This window comes from Anabas testudineus, chromosome 23, assembly GCF_900324465.2.
Source record: "Anabas testudineus chromosome 23, fAnaTes1.2, whole genome shotgun sequence".
NCBI lineage: Eukaryota > Metazoa > Chordata > Actinopteri > Anabantiformes > Anabantidae > Anabas > Anabas testudineus.
Genome location: NC_046631.1, coordinates 1,720,505 through 1,734,859, shown reverse-complemented (window position 1 = coordinate 1,734,859; position 14,355 = coordinate 1,720,505). Strand labels below are relative to the sequence as shown.

The following is a 14,355-nucleotide window of genomic DNA, read 5'->3' as shown; positions in this document are numbered from 1 at the left end:
GAAAAGAAACTCCCACCCCTTCCCTTCCACTCTGCGAAAGCATCTCTGGAGCTTAAAAATCTCAGTGTACCCACTCTTTCTGCTTCTACAACACGTTAAACATCGGTCACCATCCGGCACTGACGCCCTACGTTTGCAGTTTCATTTCCTCCAGTGAGGGCGCGTTGGCCCCCAGCTGGCACCGTGTTTGACTTTTGGATTAAAGTGAAGCAGCTTGGCCAGATTGTTGCCCTGCAGTTGATTCGGTCGCTTGTACTGTAGCCATGGCGACAGATACTCACAAACGTCCCAGGAATCGCTTTCAGGCCGTGTTTACTCTCTGCCTCCATTCATTTAGCTTCAAAATCTGTATTTACTGATGAGGCGCGTCGAATCCTTCACTGAATGTACCACACAACAGCAACAAACATGTACATTCTTCGATATTTTGTTGGTATATTTATGTGTTTCTGTGCTTTTAGGGATGTGATGCATGTTCCAGCAGAGATAAGATCATGGGTGTGGAGCTTGGGGTGGAGCTGGGTGTTTTTCCTGCCACTGGAACATTTAGGAGTCATTAATAAAAAAAAAACTTCAAACTTCAAAGACACGATCTCAACATCAGGAGATGCATCTGCTAAAGTTGCATGAAAAGGTCGCGGGACTTTTTGTGTAACTGTGTGTATTAGCCTGTATTAGCCTGTACAGTATAGTGCATGAGTTCACCAATGGCCTCTGGGACATCTGGGTTTAAGACGTAATCATTCCTTTATTTTTCCATTGTTCATCTTTAAAAAGCACATTAAGGTTTGTGGATTACACAGAGTTCAGTGCTCCTGCAGTAGGATTGGATGAGGCTAGTAGTGTTTACACTCACAGTCTGATTAGCACTGATGACTGTTGGAGTGTGTGCTTGCACGCATGACTGCCGCCAGTTATCCTAATTCCTGTAGCTGGTCAGCAGAATGCTGTGAACCAGCCTCACAGCGCTTGATCCTCGAGCTCCTGGTCGATTTCACCCTCCATTACCTCCGTGTGGCCTGGGATGATGCACCTCGTCTGGGGAGCTTGCCGGACCCAGGGCGTGTGTCCACATCGGTGGGTTTTAGCTGGAGTGAGATCACTGAGACAGTGGCGGATGGAGGGAGGGAGAGAGGGAAGGATGTGTCACAGAGCTTCCTGAAGAGGTCGTTGCCTCTGTCAGTGGTCTGTCACAGAGGAGGAAGGATATCCTCCATCCACTTTGATGCTAACTTTAGCCACTAATAGACTGCTGATCACTACTACTTTGGGGCTGCCACGGCAGGTTGCACATGACTTCAAGAACTGCCGCCGACCAGCTTTTGTTTGCTCGGGTCCAGGAGGAGCCTCCATCCACTTAAGCAGCAGCCGATCTCTCAGCTTGATGGTTGCTGTGGTACAACGTGCATCTGTTTGTCTGCAGCTGGCAAGGAGCCGTGCCTTCTCACGTCGGCCGTTTTGGAAATTCCTCAGCCATGAGCTCAGCCACTTGGTGCCGGCCAGCGCTCGGGTGTTTTTTTTGTCCTCTTTGTGGGCCCTGGGCAGTGCTCGCTTCCTCCCTCGCCTCATTAGCCTGCTACAATCGGGGGCAGGCACGTCGGGAATGTGAGAGTACATTCTTCCCCGTACCCCCGAACTGCCCCATCAGTAACATTCTCAGCACCTTCTCCTTTAAACACTCACTCCTCTCCTCTCCTCTCCTCACACTCCTCCACCATAGCATCCCTCTTACACATCTCCTCTCCCCCCCCCCTTTGTGTTGCTCTACATCTCCCTAGACTCAAACCTCCCACCTCCGTGCTCCTTGCTGCTTCTCTTGCAGGCCATCTCAGAGCTTTCTGAAATGCGTGGTACCAATCGCAAGAAGATAAGACTCTAATCCTCCCCATCATTCACTGTTGTTTTTGCATCAGCTCCCTGCAGATTTATGACGGGCACCTCTAACATTTGTACGCAACAGAGAAAGATTTCTCTCTTTCTTGCGTAGATTCAGCCGACAGCTATGACACACCTAAAACTCTGAGTTCGTCGGTCTAGGATTTAGTAATGTTCTATGAGTAGCGGTCACGTGGCATTAGTTTCAAACGGCCTTGTGTCTTTTTCTTTTCATTACCCTTCGTTTGTTAGTGGATCTGGATGGAAGCCCCTTTTGCAGCATACCAGAAAACCCTTAATGACTGCAGAAGATGGTTTCCTAGGTTACGTCTGGCAAGCCAGGAATCGCCACACCAGCATGAAGTGGTCTCTCTACACTGTTTTAAGCATTTATACTTGTTTTGTTTATTTATATATATTATTAATTTATACTTTATACTTGAGTAGATCCTGTTGGGGTCGGAGTTAATAGATGTTGAACAGAAGCTACGCAGAAATGCCAGTGATGGTCATAATGATGTCTGATGGACTGGACTTGACCAACAGTGAGCAGGGTCAGATTTCTGCCAACAGGGACGTGTTTGAGTGGCAAATGATGTGAAATGCAGCATATTAACTCCTCGTTAGGGAGCATGTTCACCTTTCCCTTCCAATAAACAGAGATATCATTTCATAGGTGAAACCTCTTTCTCCGTATCAGCCTGACATATTTGCTATCTTTGGAATTTCAGGAATCCCCAGCAGAGCTCAAGCTGCCAGATTGTTTGTGATGCCGTGCAGTGAAGATGTGTGGGTTTCCACAAAGTTTGGCTCCACAGGCTGAGTTTGTACCGAGTGATCCACCAGCAGTTAGTAGTTGTACTAGGTGTGTCCTTGAGCGAGACACTCCACGCTAGCTCCCCGGGATCTGTATGTAGCTACCCACTGCTCCCCCAGGGGATGGGTTAAATGCAGAGGACAAATTTCATTGTAACATGTAAATGTGACATATGACGATTAAAGGCTTTCTTCTTCTTCTTCTTATTTACACTGAATATTTGCTAAATCTCTGTTTCTCTGCACAGCGCACAACGTTTCTTCACTGGTTTTCTCCCGTGTTCTGTGTGTCAGGTGTCGAATGAAGGCTGTCACGACAGCTGAGATAGGGCGCAGAACACTCCGCACCTAGTTATCAGAAGCCTGGTACCAAGTGGGGATGCATGTCGAGCCTTAAGTAGGGTTTGTGCGTTTGTTTCAGAGAGAAAGAGCTCTTGGAAACAGTTCAATGACAGGTGGTTCCGCTCTGAGCTTCAAATGTGAAAGGCTCAGCTGCTTAACCCTCTTCCCTTCGCTTCTCGCCGCCACACAATCATCTTCTCTTTTCAAAATAGACAGGGAGGACCAGGCAAGGGGGGGTCAAAGGTTAAAAGGGAGGAAGGAGGTGACGCAGGGTGAACTGAGTAAAAGAGTGGAAGGTCGGAGGATGGTGTGCTCGCGACCTGGACGAACATTCTCCAGACGCCGGACCTGAGAGGAAGCTGCCGGGGGCCGAGGAGCCCCGGAGGAATCAGTGACAGCAGGGGTCAGGCTGACAGGCAGATACCTCTATCTCCGTGTGATAGGAGCGCAGACTTATTTGGAGGTGCTATTACACGGTTACATCTCCGACTGACACCACGCGCTGTTAGTGAGATCCACATGAGCTATCTAGTGTTTGGGGGAAAGTAATCTCTCATAGTTTTCTGTGTTCACAAAGAACGTCTTTAGTTTTCTAACATGTCACACAGTGTTCAAACATAAAGTAGCGTAAATGACCATAATACAATTCTCCAAATAATTTAAAACTTTTTAAACCCAGTAAAAAAAAAAAAAAAACACTGTAAAAAGTTACATTGAAAATTGACAGACATCAGCAAAGTATTTATTTAGGGGATTTTATATTATTATTGTTATTGTAACTATAAACAAAATATAATAATAATAATAAATCAAAATTTCTTGGGTATTTTGATGACATACATGCTGTGAGGCATATGAACATAAGCACATCACCTTATTATTTAATGATTTTTGAAATAATTATGGATTAAATATAAATTATTATGATAGAACTGGGCTTTGCTTTCTTGAATTCCCTAAGGAACACAAGTTAACACAAGGATCACAGAGTGAGAATCTGATTTATCTCATTTATAGTTCAATTTATTTTCAATTTCAATAGCAAATCTGCACGTCGTTTCAAATTGCACCAAACTTGCTGAATTGTTGAGGATCTCATTTTTAAAATTCCAATCACATCATAGCTTTTTTCCTCAGTGCCACACCTTAGGGCACACGCTCTGTTAGCTTGTAAGTGGAACATAATCATCATTACCTCATCCATTTCCTTCAGAAATGTATATAGTGGGGTATAACAACCATAATGTCATTTCCCTAATATGTGTAGTGAATAAGGCCACTGTAAACGTAGAATCTCATGACTGGTATTTATAGAGCGCCTTAAATATAACAATGATCATGATAAAAAACAATGGGTAAAACTGTAGAAAAGGAGGGAAAGGAAAGGGAGGAGGCTGGGTTGTGTGCGTTTGTCGGGACTACCTCCTTAGAAGATCCATGCGCTTATTGTGTGTGTGTAAGTCAGTCTGTCTGTCCATGAAGGGATATAGGAGACTGTGGGTGGACACTGAAGTGTGCTGTTTATGCACAGAGTGGGAGCAGCTCAGGAAACAGCCAAGGAGAGCTTCCCGGGGAAAAAGGCTATGGGCGATCCCCGCCGTTCTATAGAAGGAAATGAACCATGTGGGCGTAGGCCTGAGCAAGATCACTTTTAGCCCAGGGGCCCTGAGATGGCACCACCCAGCTTACTTTTATATTACACTGACTTAATTATCCTATCAAAGAATGAAAGAAAGCAAGGTGACAAAGCTTAGAGTCAGTCAAATGTCTAGAGGGACGAAGCTGGTAAGGCAGGTACTAAAAAAGTAACAAGCGGAGCCAGGTGATGGACAGCAGCGGAGAAGAAAGTGTGAGGACATCTGGTGGACTGATGCAGAGTGGCAGCTATTGCAGGACTTCACAGGAGTACAGGGCCTCAAAATGAAACGGAGCTAAAAAGGACTTAAATCAGACGGCAGCAACATTTCATACCCTGCTGCCAGCTCCGACAGGACACAAGCGTAACACCAGTAAATGACGACAACCACCTTTCACTTTGCTGTCTTTGTATTTGCCCTTCGCGTCCAGGACGGAGGGTTGAGCTCTGGCTTAACGTGCACTGCAGCTGCTTTAGGTCTGTGAAGCTGTGGCGCTGTGCTTTGTGGTCGGGTCGTGCACACTGGTTGATTTCTGCCTCCTACTGTCCATTAGTTTGAAAATAATACACACTACCAGGAAGTTTCAAAGGGTGCACAGTTGAGATGTGATGAGCATTTACAAGTAACAGCCTTATGCTCTATAAGTCTGCAAACAGAGTGTGTACAGATGCTGTAGACATAGAGAAAAGCTACAGCTCAAAGTAAATATAAAATATATATAAATATAAAAGAAAAGAAAAGAAAAAAGGTGAAAGCATCACTTTAGACTTTTTATTCAAAGGATTTACAGAACATTAAAGCACATGGTAAATTGTGTGAACTTACAAAAGAGCTGCATGATCTGATGACAGTAACACCGGGGGCTTCGCTCAGTTCAAACAGATAACACCTTCCAATACAGCACATCCCCATGTTAGCATCCCTCAGAGGAAAAGAAATAAGGTATAAAAGCAAAACACATTAACACACACGCGCGCGCAAAAATAATTCCACCACTAAATCATGTAGTAAAGACTAGCCTTTAAAATAAAGCCTCAGATTTCCCAGCTGGTTTGGAAGCACTCCAAAACATTTGGTACCTCACAACTAGAAACTACACTTTCTACTCAACAGGTAGTGACTTCTCTGTACATGAGGGTCTGTGCAGATGCCTCTCTCCCCCACCCCACCCCACTCCCTCTCCGTTCGTCAGACAACCTCCACCAGGTGGCGGGCTAGGTCGTCATTATGTCAGCTGGCGAGAGCGGGGCCCCGGTTCGAAGCCGCGGTGTTCAGGCTCGGCGTCGTCATGAAAACTGGATCTGTTGCACGGTGGGAATCTGGAACACAGACACGGTGGCTTAGTGGGAAACAGCGTGCAGAATTTCCTACCTCATCCAGACCAGCACTGGAACTTTCAAAGTGTGAGCCGCTGCTGCTGCCTCGCAGCTGGTTTTACCTGCTGATACGAGGTGGTGTACACCATGACATTCTGCTGCTGGCCGTCTGCAGTGATGAGCCCAGCTGGAACCGCATTTGCTGATGTGAGTGAGAAAAATGGATTTTAACTTCAAACGTACAGAGTAGATCTTAACCACAGACAGGCTTCAATACAACAGCACTATACGAGTATCTATAAAGAGGTAACTCTGAATACCTAGAGAGGACTGGATGTCTCTGTAATCTAGTTACAGTCACAGTCTTACACTGATGGGGCTAAATGGAGACTTAAAAGCCTAAAAGTTTGCTGCCTTCCATATTAATGTTTACAAGGCTCAGCACATTAGTCAAAAGGCTACTTTGATTTAAGTAGTGAGTAAAGTAATAAAGATCACTAGTCATTTTATGCGTAGATGGCTGTTTTTACCTTTTAGCTTTCGTTGTGATACTAACACGCGATGCCTACTCGTGTGATAAGTTTCACTTCACTGTTACCTGAGCTCTCTGCTACATCTCTGCCTTCTTTCAGCTACACAGTACAGCTGTGTGAAGTATGTGTGATGGCTTAATGTTGTGCTAAATCAAATTATTCCCGTAATATATATATATTAATTTATTTTTTATTAATGGATTTTAATTCTCCCCGTCTACTTACTGAAGCTGTCATCTGTGAGATCTCCCTCCAGGTTTTCTCCAACCGACACCCCGGCCATGCCCTTCTCCCCTTTCATTGCCTGAAAACACAGCAGAGGAGAAGAAGAAATTTTTACACATCTAAATGAAGATGTCATCTGGTAATAAACAGACTCTGGCCTTTGCAGTCACATGTAGAAACCCTGAAATCAGATGCTGGTGTGTTTCATAAAGCCAACAACAAACCAGACTGATGTGATCAGGAAAATGAAAATGTGAGTCAGGGTCTATGCTTATGTGGTGACTTTGAGTCTCACCTCTCTGAATTTCTGCAGGTACAGCTTCAGCGGCTCCACGTACATGTCAAAGCCCAGTGTGGACATGGCAAACAGGATGTCCTCCCCATTGATGGTCTTCCTCTTCTCCTGGTGGCAGCGCTCGCTCGCCTCTGACGTGATGAAGCTGATGAACTCGCTCACACACTCCTGCACACACTCTTTGGCATCTTTGGCAATCTTTGGAAATAACACACACATCATGGACATCAGTTAACATTACACTTCCATTAAGGGAGTTCATTAACTTTTTCTGAATCCCCCAGTTGGTATTGCTCTAACAGGAGCAGGTGTAATAGTAAAAATTCATATTTGTATTGACAGGCTGAGGCTCCAAAAGAGAACAAGTTTAGAGAAGATTGTTCTCCTGGAGTCACTTGGAAACAGACACTCTACCTTTAATAAAGATATGGCAAAGTACGACAATTTTACAATTCTTGTTTAATGGAGTGTCCAGGTAGTTTTCTACCTAGATCAACAGACAAATAACCAAATGATATTTTAGTCCTAGTATTTTCATATATTTTACCACTGTGGGTTAAATTAGTCACACATTGTAACATTCCCATATGTTTATGGTTCTACGTCCATGTGCTGCTTCAAAACCAGTTTTGACATGATAAGTCACAGCACATTTTGGGGACTTCAAGGAGCTGTTTTTCGAGACCCAAAATCGGGCTTTATATGGCACTATTAATAAATAGCTCTGAAGCAGTAAAGTGGGAATGGGAGAGCGAGCCAACTCTAGGGCAAGAACATTCTAATTAAAAATATTAAACGACACAATAACTAAGACATTTTTCTTTTACAAATATTGTAACAAATGTGACCAGCATTGCTATGATGCACTAACCCAGGGATGGTCAACCCTGGTTCTTGAGAGCCATTGCCCTGCTTGTTTTCAAACCACCTCTGTACATAATGATAATGATGATGACATGCTTGTCACTTGAAATTGTGGTTGGACAGCTGCCAGCTGCCAGACAGTACTCTACTATGGGGTTTTGGTGTCTTAACCAAGGATACAGTACAAGTAGGTTGGAGGAAACAGGAATTGAACCTCTAACCCTGGGGTTTGTAGCAAACTGCTTCACCACCTGAGTTACTGCTGCCCCCAAATACTGCAGGGATAGTTGGAAAACAAGCAGGACTATGGCTTGAGGACTGTGGCTGACCACCTCTGCACTACTCAGTCCCTCCAGAAATTCACAATAGTGTGATCTCAACAATTAACCAATAGGGAAATTCAAAAAGAGAAACTGATTCATTATCACTGAGGATCAAATGCTAATAATGAGACTAGTTATTGTTTCCACTCCCTCCCTCTCAAACCTTTCCAGTCTGCGGAACAGCGTTCTTCATGATGCGAGCCACGTTGGCAATAGGAAGATAGATATCCTGCTCCCTGTAGTTCTCTTTGATCCCACCATCTTCATGGTCATTCAAACTTTCATCAGCATCATCTACAGAAAACACACAGGAACAGTCAGCTTTCCCGCTGAGAACCCGGATGCTTGTTTTCGCACCATCTCTATTCTGTCTGCTCCTCACCATCTTGAGACTGGAGAACGTAGTGACCGGATGACATGAACTCTCCGCTGATGCCCAGCTGGGAGGCGTCCGTGGTTGAGTTGTCCCTGTCCATCTGTGGCACAAATGCAGAAACAACAACAATCTACTGTTATATGCTTAAATTGTTAAGATGAGTTAAACTGACACTAAAACTGACATGACAGGATCTACAGACACCAGCTGCAAGTAGTGATTTCTCCCAGATGATTGGTGATGTGCAGTGATCGTTGACAAATCCATTCTTCGTTAACTTAATGTTACAGTCGTTAACACATTAGGTATGGTGAGCATTTATGATACAATACATAGCCTGGCATTATTACATAAGGTAAGCCAACGTTATAAGTGCCGATCCCCAACAGCTACTTGCATTTTATTCCATCTAGACGTTTAGAACCTCTGCTGGAGGGCAGACGTACACACGACCCCGCTTCACGTTACGCGCAATCTGGAATCTGTGGTGACGAAACGTGTGTGCGGGCTAAAGCTAACGCTAGCTAGCAGCTAACGTTGCTCGTTTTAACGTTAGCGGTGACGGCACCGCAAACTATAAAACAGTGGTGACTAATGACTAATTATATTGTTGTGAGCCCCTGCTATGTCAGTTTGCGCTAGCCACGTGCTAATTATGTTGCGTTTAACTGCTGTGTGCCTACAACTGTAAGCACAATTGTGCTAACTAACGCTAGCTAGCGTTAGCTAACTTATCTCAGCGTTAACTAGCTCACAAAGGGAGCTAGCTAGCTGGTTCCCAGGTGTCGAGAAACGGCTGAGTTGAGCCTTATGAACAGATGCTACCCAGCGGGCAGTTACCTGCTGCCGTTAACATATTCTGGTACATAGTGCCCCTTGAAATAGCTCTCACTGTAAATCCACTGCAACCCGCGCCCGCACACGCCGCGCTCGGCCCCGTTCTTTGTCTCCCAGAGCCGAGCAAAGACGGTGGCCTCGGCCGAAATGTTAAATTGTCATCTGGGAAGTTTCGCCCGCTGGATACTTCCTGACGAGCAGCCCTCGTTCACCCGGACGACAAATTAAAAAAAAAAAAAAAAAAAAATCAGACAGAGACGGACATTTCCATTCGAGCTAACGAGAAATCGGTTAGCAATCATTGGCCGGAGCCAGGCACAAACCTGCAATGAAGCCCTGGTTGGTTACCTTCCTGAGACGGCTGTTTGGTTGGACGGAAAATGGCTGCGAAAGAACCAGTCCCAGCGCGGAGAGCGCGGCTGCACTACCGCCTCTGGCCGGCAGAGGGTCGCGCCGCCTTCACGAACTCCTCCGCCAGCTCCGACGAAGCAGCGGGAAACGTTGCTGGGACCACGCTGCACTCAATACGAGTATTGCGTTTGTTCCATTTTATTTAAGTTAGAGTCAGTTCTAAAAAAACAAACAAACAAAAAATATATATATATATACAGATAAATGACGAAACACATTGAACACGCCTTTATTATTATCCTAATCACCACAGTTGTCATAATTCCTACATTCATGTCACGGAGGAACGCATCCCGTCTTGAAGCCTGTAAACGCTTCATCCTCTTCTCGTCTTCAATGAAACCTGTACAGTATATAATTAATAATATTATTATCTATAATTAAATATCTGTTGGTTTTAGATGTGATCTTGGGTGTAAGGAAAAGTGAATGGCAATTTAATAATATTTGATGATATTTGCAACCCCACTTAATCCCATAGCAGCTCAAACAGATGTTATTAAAAGTTAAAAACTGCACTTTTCTGGTCTTTTCTTTTTATTATTCGAGCAATGTGCTCCACACAGGACTGTCGCCAAAGCCTCTCACAAAGTCAAATTCATATTAAAGAATTATAAAATATCATTATTTCAGGTTTTCAAACTCATCAAGCGATTCAGACCCGAGCAAACGTACTAAGGTGGGAAAAGTCCAACTAAAATAATTATATGAAATCATATTACTGGTAATACAAGTCTCAAATGGTGATGCAGTGATGAATTAAGAGACACTATCCAGTTGTTTAAGGGTAGTAGCAGCATGGATGTACAGTGTGGATGTTATGGTAGATTGTAAAATGGTTTTGTAAGTGTTCTGTGGAGATAAGACTCCACTGCATGCTCAGCACAATGAGAGAATATCTAGTGGTACAGGAGTTGGTGGAGGACAAAACAGCCACAAAATGGCTACCTGCTGCTTTTGACACCTATTGATTTTTTTTTCCCTGGCCACGTTATTATTTCGCTGTCGCCCTTTTGATGTCCTGTCACACTCCAGTCTCGAGCTACTGTGTCAAGAATTCAGTCGGGACGTATTACAGCGTTGGGGCCCCTTGAAAAAAAAAAACAAAACAAAAAGCTGCACCGTCTGGGGTCAGTGCCAGAGCAGCATATTCGAATGAGTTTTCTGCCCCGGCTGCTGCCTGCGTGAATAATTCATGGACGGTATTGAAGATGATGAAGATGACCCCACGGTACGTGAGCAGGTCACATTTTCAAAAGCTAATTAATAAGGAATTTGAATGAAGTGTTAGGTCATCTATCCTGTTGATCCCCTACTGGATTGTTTGTGTTGTGTGATGACTGCATGTTTCACAGGTTAGGGATTTGTCAAACATATTGAGTTGTATAGAAAAAGCCCCCTGTTAATCATGGTTGCCTATATCAACAGTATAATAATATAAAATCAAGCATAAAAGAGCAGGGAAATATGGCAAACTGACCATCTAATGTTGTCTTCACCTGAAGTCTGAAGGGCAAACTGTGCTTGGATGCTCTGCTAAGTGTGTGTGTGTGTGTGTGTGTGTGTGTGTTTGTCTGCTGCCGCAGTTCTGTATGCTTCAAGGAAAAAACTTTCACATATTCAATCCCGCTGATGCGTTTTATGGCTCTCAAAGGCAGATAAGTTGTTCTGTGAGGTTGTGTCTCTGTAAGCCTTAATAGAGGAGAGTTTTTAAAGGCTGCAGGAGAGCGATAAGAGTCGGGGGGATTTTGATGCATTTACATGGAGTCAAAGCTCAAGTTACTACTCTGCCGTTTTACTGCCACGGTGCCAGTCTCTGGGGGGTTTTACAGCCTTCGTTTCATGTAATGACCAAGACAGGGATTATAGAATTATCCAAATTAAATGTGTTTATTGATGCATAGAGCTATTTATTGAGACACTGTGGCTTGTCATGTCAGCAAGTGAGGATTTTATTGTTGTTATTGAACTCCCCTGTTTGCTTTTCCCTCTTTAATGTTGATGATGAGGATCATCCTCAACATCATAGAACGACTGTTGAATGTTGACGTGGATGTAGGCGCACAGTTTGCCATAGTAGTTTCTCCTTCAGACCCCCTTTCCCTTTCCCCGACAGAGCTGCATGTGTAAGTAAGACAAATGTCCTAATTAGAAGAAGTGCACAGGTTTCACCTGACCTTTGCGGACCGTGTGCTCCTGCCTCCACTAGGTGACACCGGAGCTGTATGTGGAACTGTGCAAATGAGGCAAAGTGAAGGCATTTCATCACAGATTTCAAACTGAACCTCGTGGGACCATTTTCATTGTTACTTCTAGTGTTGCAGTGCCTCCAAGAGACCCAAATCCACATCTATTCAACTTCACTTCACAGATCCACACCTGTGAAACTGTTTAAGACTTAAAAAAAAAAAAAAAAGATGTTTCTAATATATAAGTGTTGCAAAATAGAAAAATAGAAAAAATCTACCAGTTGAAGAGTTTTTGATTTTTAAAATATAATAATTAGTGTATGTGTTTCTTTCTCCTTGGATGCCTGTGCTGCTCTCCTCTTTTGTCTTAATGGGATGCTCCTGAACATCTGGACGCGCTCATTTCCATCCTAAGAGAGAGGGGGGGTGCGCGCCGTCACGCCGTCTCTGCCCCCTTCCTGCAGCCCAGCAGTGGTACGCTCCGTGTTGGATGCGTTCAGCTCATTGACCGGAGGACAATCCTCATCAGTACCAGCAGAGCTTCCAACAAACCGGCCCTTCCTCTTTTTTTTTTATCTCCCCCCCCCTCCCTGCCACAAAGCGAGCCTCTCCGTCCCGCCATGAAACAGACTCTGAGCGAACTGTTGAGGATGAGCAGGATATGCCGGATGGTATTTGCCACATGTTTGGGATCCTTTATTCTGGTCATCTTTTATTTCCAAAGTATGTTCCAACCAGGTAGGATCCCTCTCCTCTCTCGGATGTGCGTGCGCATGTGTGTGTGTGTGTGTGCGTGTGTGCGTAGCTGCGTGTGGCATCTTGTCTGGCAGGTTGGCATCGATGTGATGTCGCTACAGCGGATAAATAAATGATACCTAACGCCGCGGGAAGGCGTGAATCATCCATCAGGAGCGCATCAGTGTGTGTTTTTCTAATGTGGCACAATTGCGAGACCGTCTTGTTGCGCTTTTGTCCGGCTTCTGTTGAGCTGTTCTCTCATAAGGGTGCGTTTGGCTTCTGGGTGTGATTGGATGCGAGGATGGCACGGCAGTGGAGGCTTTTTATGTGTATTATTAATATATATTTTTTTAAATGTCTCCAGAAACGTGGCTTGGCGAAGGGGGAATCGGTGCGCGGGCGGGCGGCGGTGGTGGTGGTGGGGTTTGGCACAAGTGGGCACTCGCAGCCTGCCAGCGATCCGAATGAGATCCATGTAGAGGTTCTTACCATCTGGATCGAGGCTGAAGCTGTGGTGGAAACATCAATTTGAATGTCTAAAAATAAGCCGTCTTCAGGGAGCGTTTAAAAGCGGTGTTCTCTCTGATCTGCGCACGACGGCGTTTAATTATTTATCACCCAGCGTCAGCAGGGGCTCCCATTCATGTTAAACTGCAAGATTTACAATTTAAATTTAGCATGTTTTGCCCTTTTTTTAAACCTCTCTTCCACACATCACGACCCCTGTGATAACCCGTGCGCTCCACAGTTGAGATGCGCAAAGAACGGCGCACATGAGATGAGTGGGTCATGCTTTGCCAGCTGTCTGCTCTCCAAGAAGGGCTCCAGTGGTTGAGTTTAGGTTGCCTGGAGGCTCACACATTGCTGTAGTGGCGTGCTGCTGAGGTTAAAGGTGACAGAGACCCTACAAGACAAGGAGTGGGAGTCTTACAGGTGAGGATGTGGTCATGTGTGATCATCTGCATCTGAGTGATGGGGCTGCTGTAAATTGCTGTAAAATTGATATCTGTAGTCCCCACAGAGAAAAGCACCCTGACACACCAACTCACCTCTACTGACATCCACAAAATAGCAATTAGTTGGATTATTGAACCAGTGTTTGGAGAGAGGGAGCAGCTATAGACACTGAGAGCACATGCAAGTTAATTGGCTGGAGTTGTTCTTGATATTTGGGCGAACTGATCCTTTAAGCCTGTAATAACCAAAGGGCCACGACTTGAGGAGACCCCCGAAGTGTGACTCCAGTAAGCCTTAAGGTGCAAACAACTGCATTGTGGAGCGGCAGCAGCGTGCAGAGTGAGACCTCTCCTCCGCTGTGCAACGTTAACCGAGCTTCCACGGGGAGAGAAACATTGTTCAACATTGAACACTGAACCAAGACTCCATCAAAGCCCTGTCAAGTGGATCCTGCTCTCTGAGTTGTGCTAGTCTTCACAGGTGTTGCATCAGCATCTGTCCAACACACACACACACACACACACACAGACACGGAGAGTTGTTTTATTTCGTAGTGGTGATGACAGGGCGCTGCATCCCGGATGCTCTGATTGAAGAGGACAAGTCTGAAGCAGAGTGTTT

The 14,355-nt window shown here is 44.9% G+C and overlaps 2 protein-coding genes across 5 annotated transcripts in view; one reads left to right on the top strand and one right to left on the bottom strand.

Annotated features, from left to right (window-relative positions):
• Positions 1-5,427: 5,427 nt before the first annotated feature.
• Positions 5,428-9,858, bottom strand: nfyba (nuclear transcription factor Y, beta a). 3 transcript variants are annotated; one of them, XM_026364197.1, is made up of 7 exons: positions 9,763-9,858; positions 8,609-8,702; positions 8,390-8,520; positions 7,040-7,237; positions 6,745-6,823; positions 6,109-6,188; positions 5,428-5,989 (listed from the first exon to the last, which is right to left on the bottom strand). In XM_026364197.1, the coding sequence occupies exons 2-7, from the start codon at positions 8,700-8,702 to the stop codon at positions 5,957-5,959; spliced, it is 615 nt and encodes a 204-aa protein (XP_026219982.1). In that variant the 5' UTR covers positions 9,763-9,858; the 3' UTR covers positions 5,428-5,956. The 3 variants fall into 3 exon arrangements, with proteins under 3 accessions (XP_026219982.1, XP_026219983.1, XP_026219984.1); XM_026364198.1 differs by lacking the exon at positions 9,763-9,858 and adding an exon at positions 9,443-9,755; XM_026364199.1 differs by lacking the exon at positions 9,763-9,858 and adding an exon at positions 9,495-9,755.
• Positions 9,859-12,563: 2,705 nt separating this feature from the next.
• chst11 (carbohydrate (chondroitin 4) sulfotransferase 11) overlaps positions 12,564-14,355 on the top strand; it is a 38,392-nt gene continuing 36,600 nt past the window's right edge. The window contains exon 1 of one of the 2 annotated variants that reach the window (XM_026363903.1): positions 12,564-12,762. In XM_026363903.1, coding sequence (XP_026219688.1) covers positions 12,660-12,762 — 103 coding nt within the window. In that variant the 5' untranslated portion in view covers positions 12,564-12,659. Of the gene's footprint in view, positions 12,778-14,355 lie in introns of both variants that reach the window. The other variant, XM_026363902.1, reaches the window with a different exon arrangement.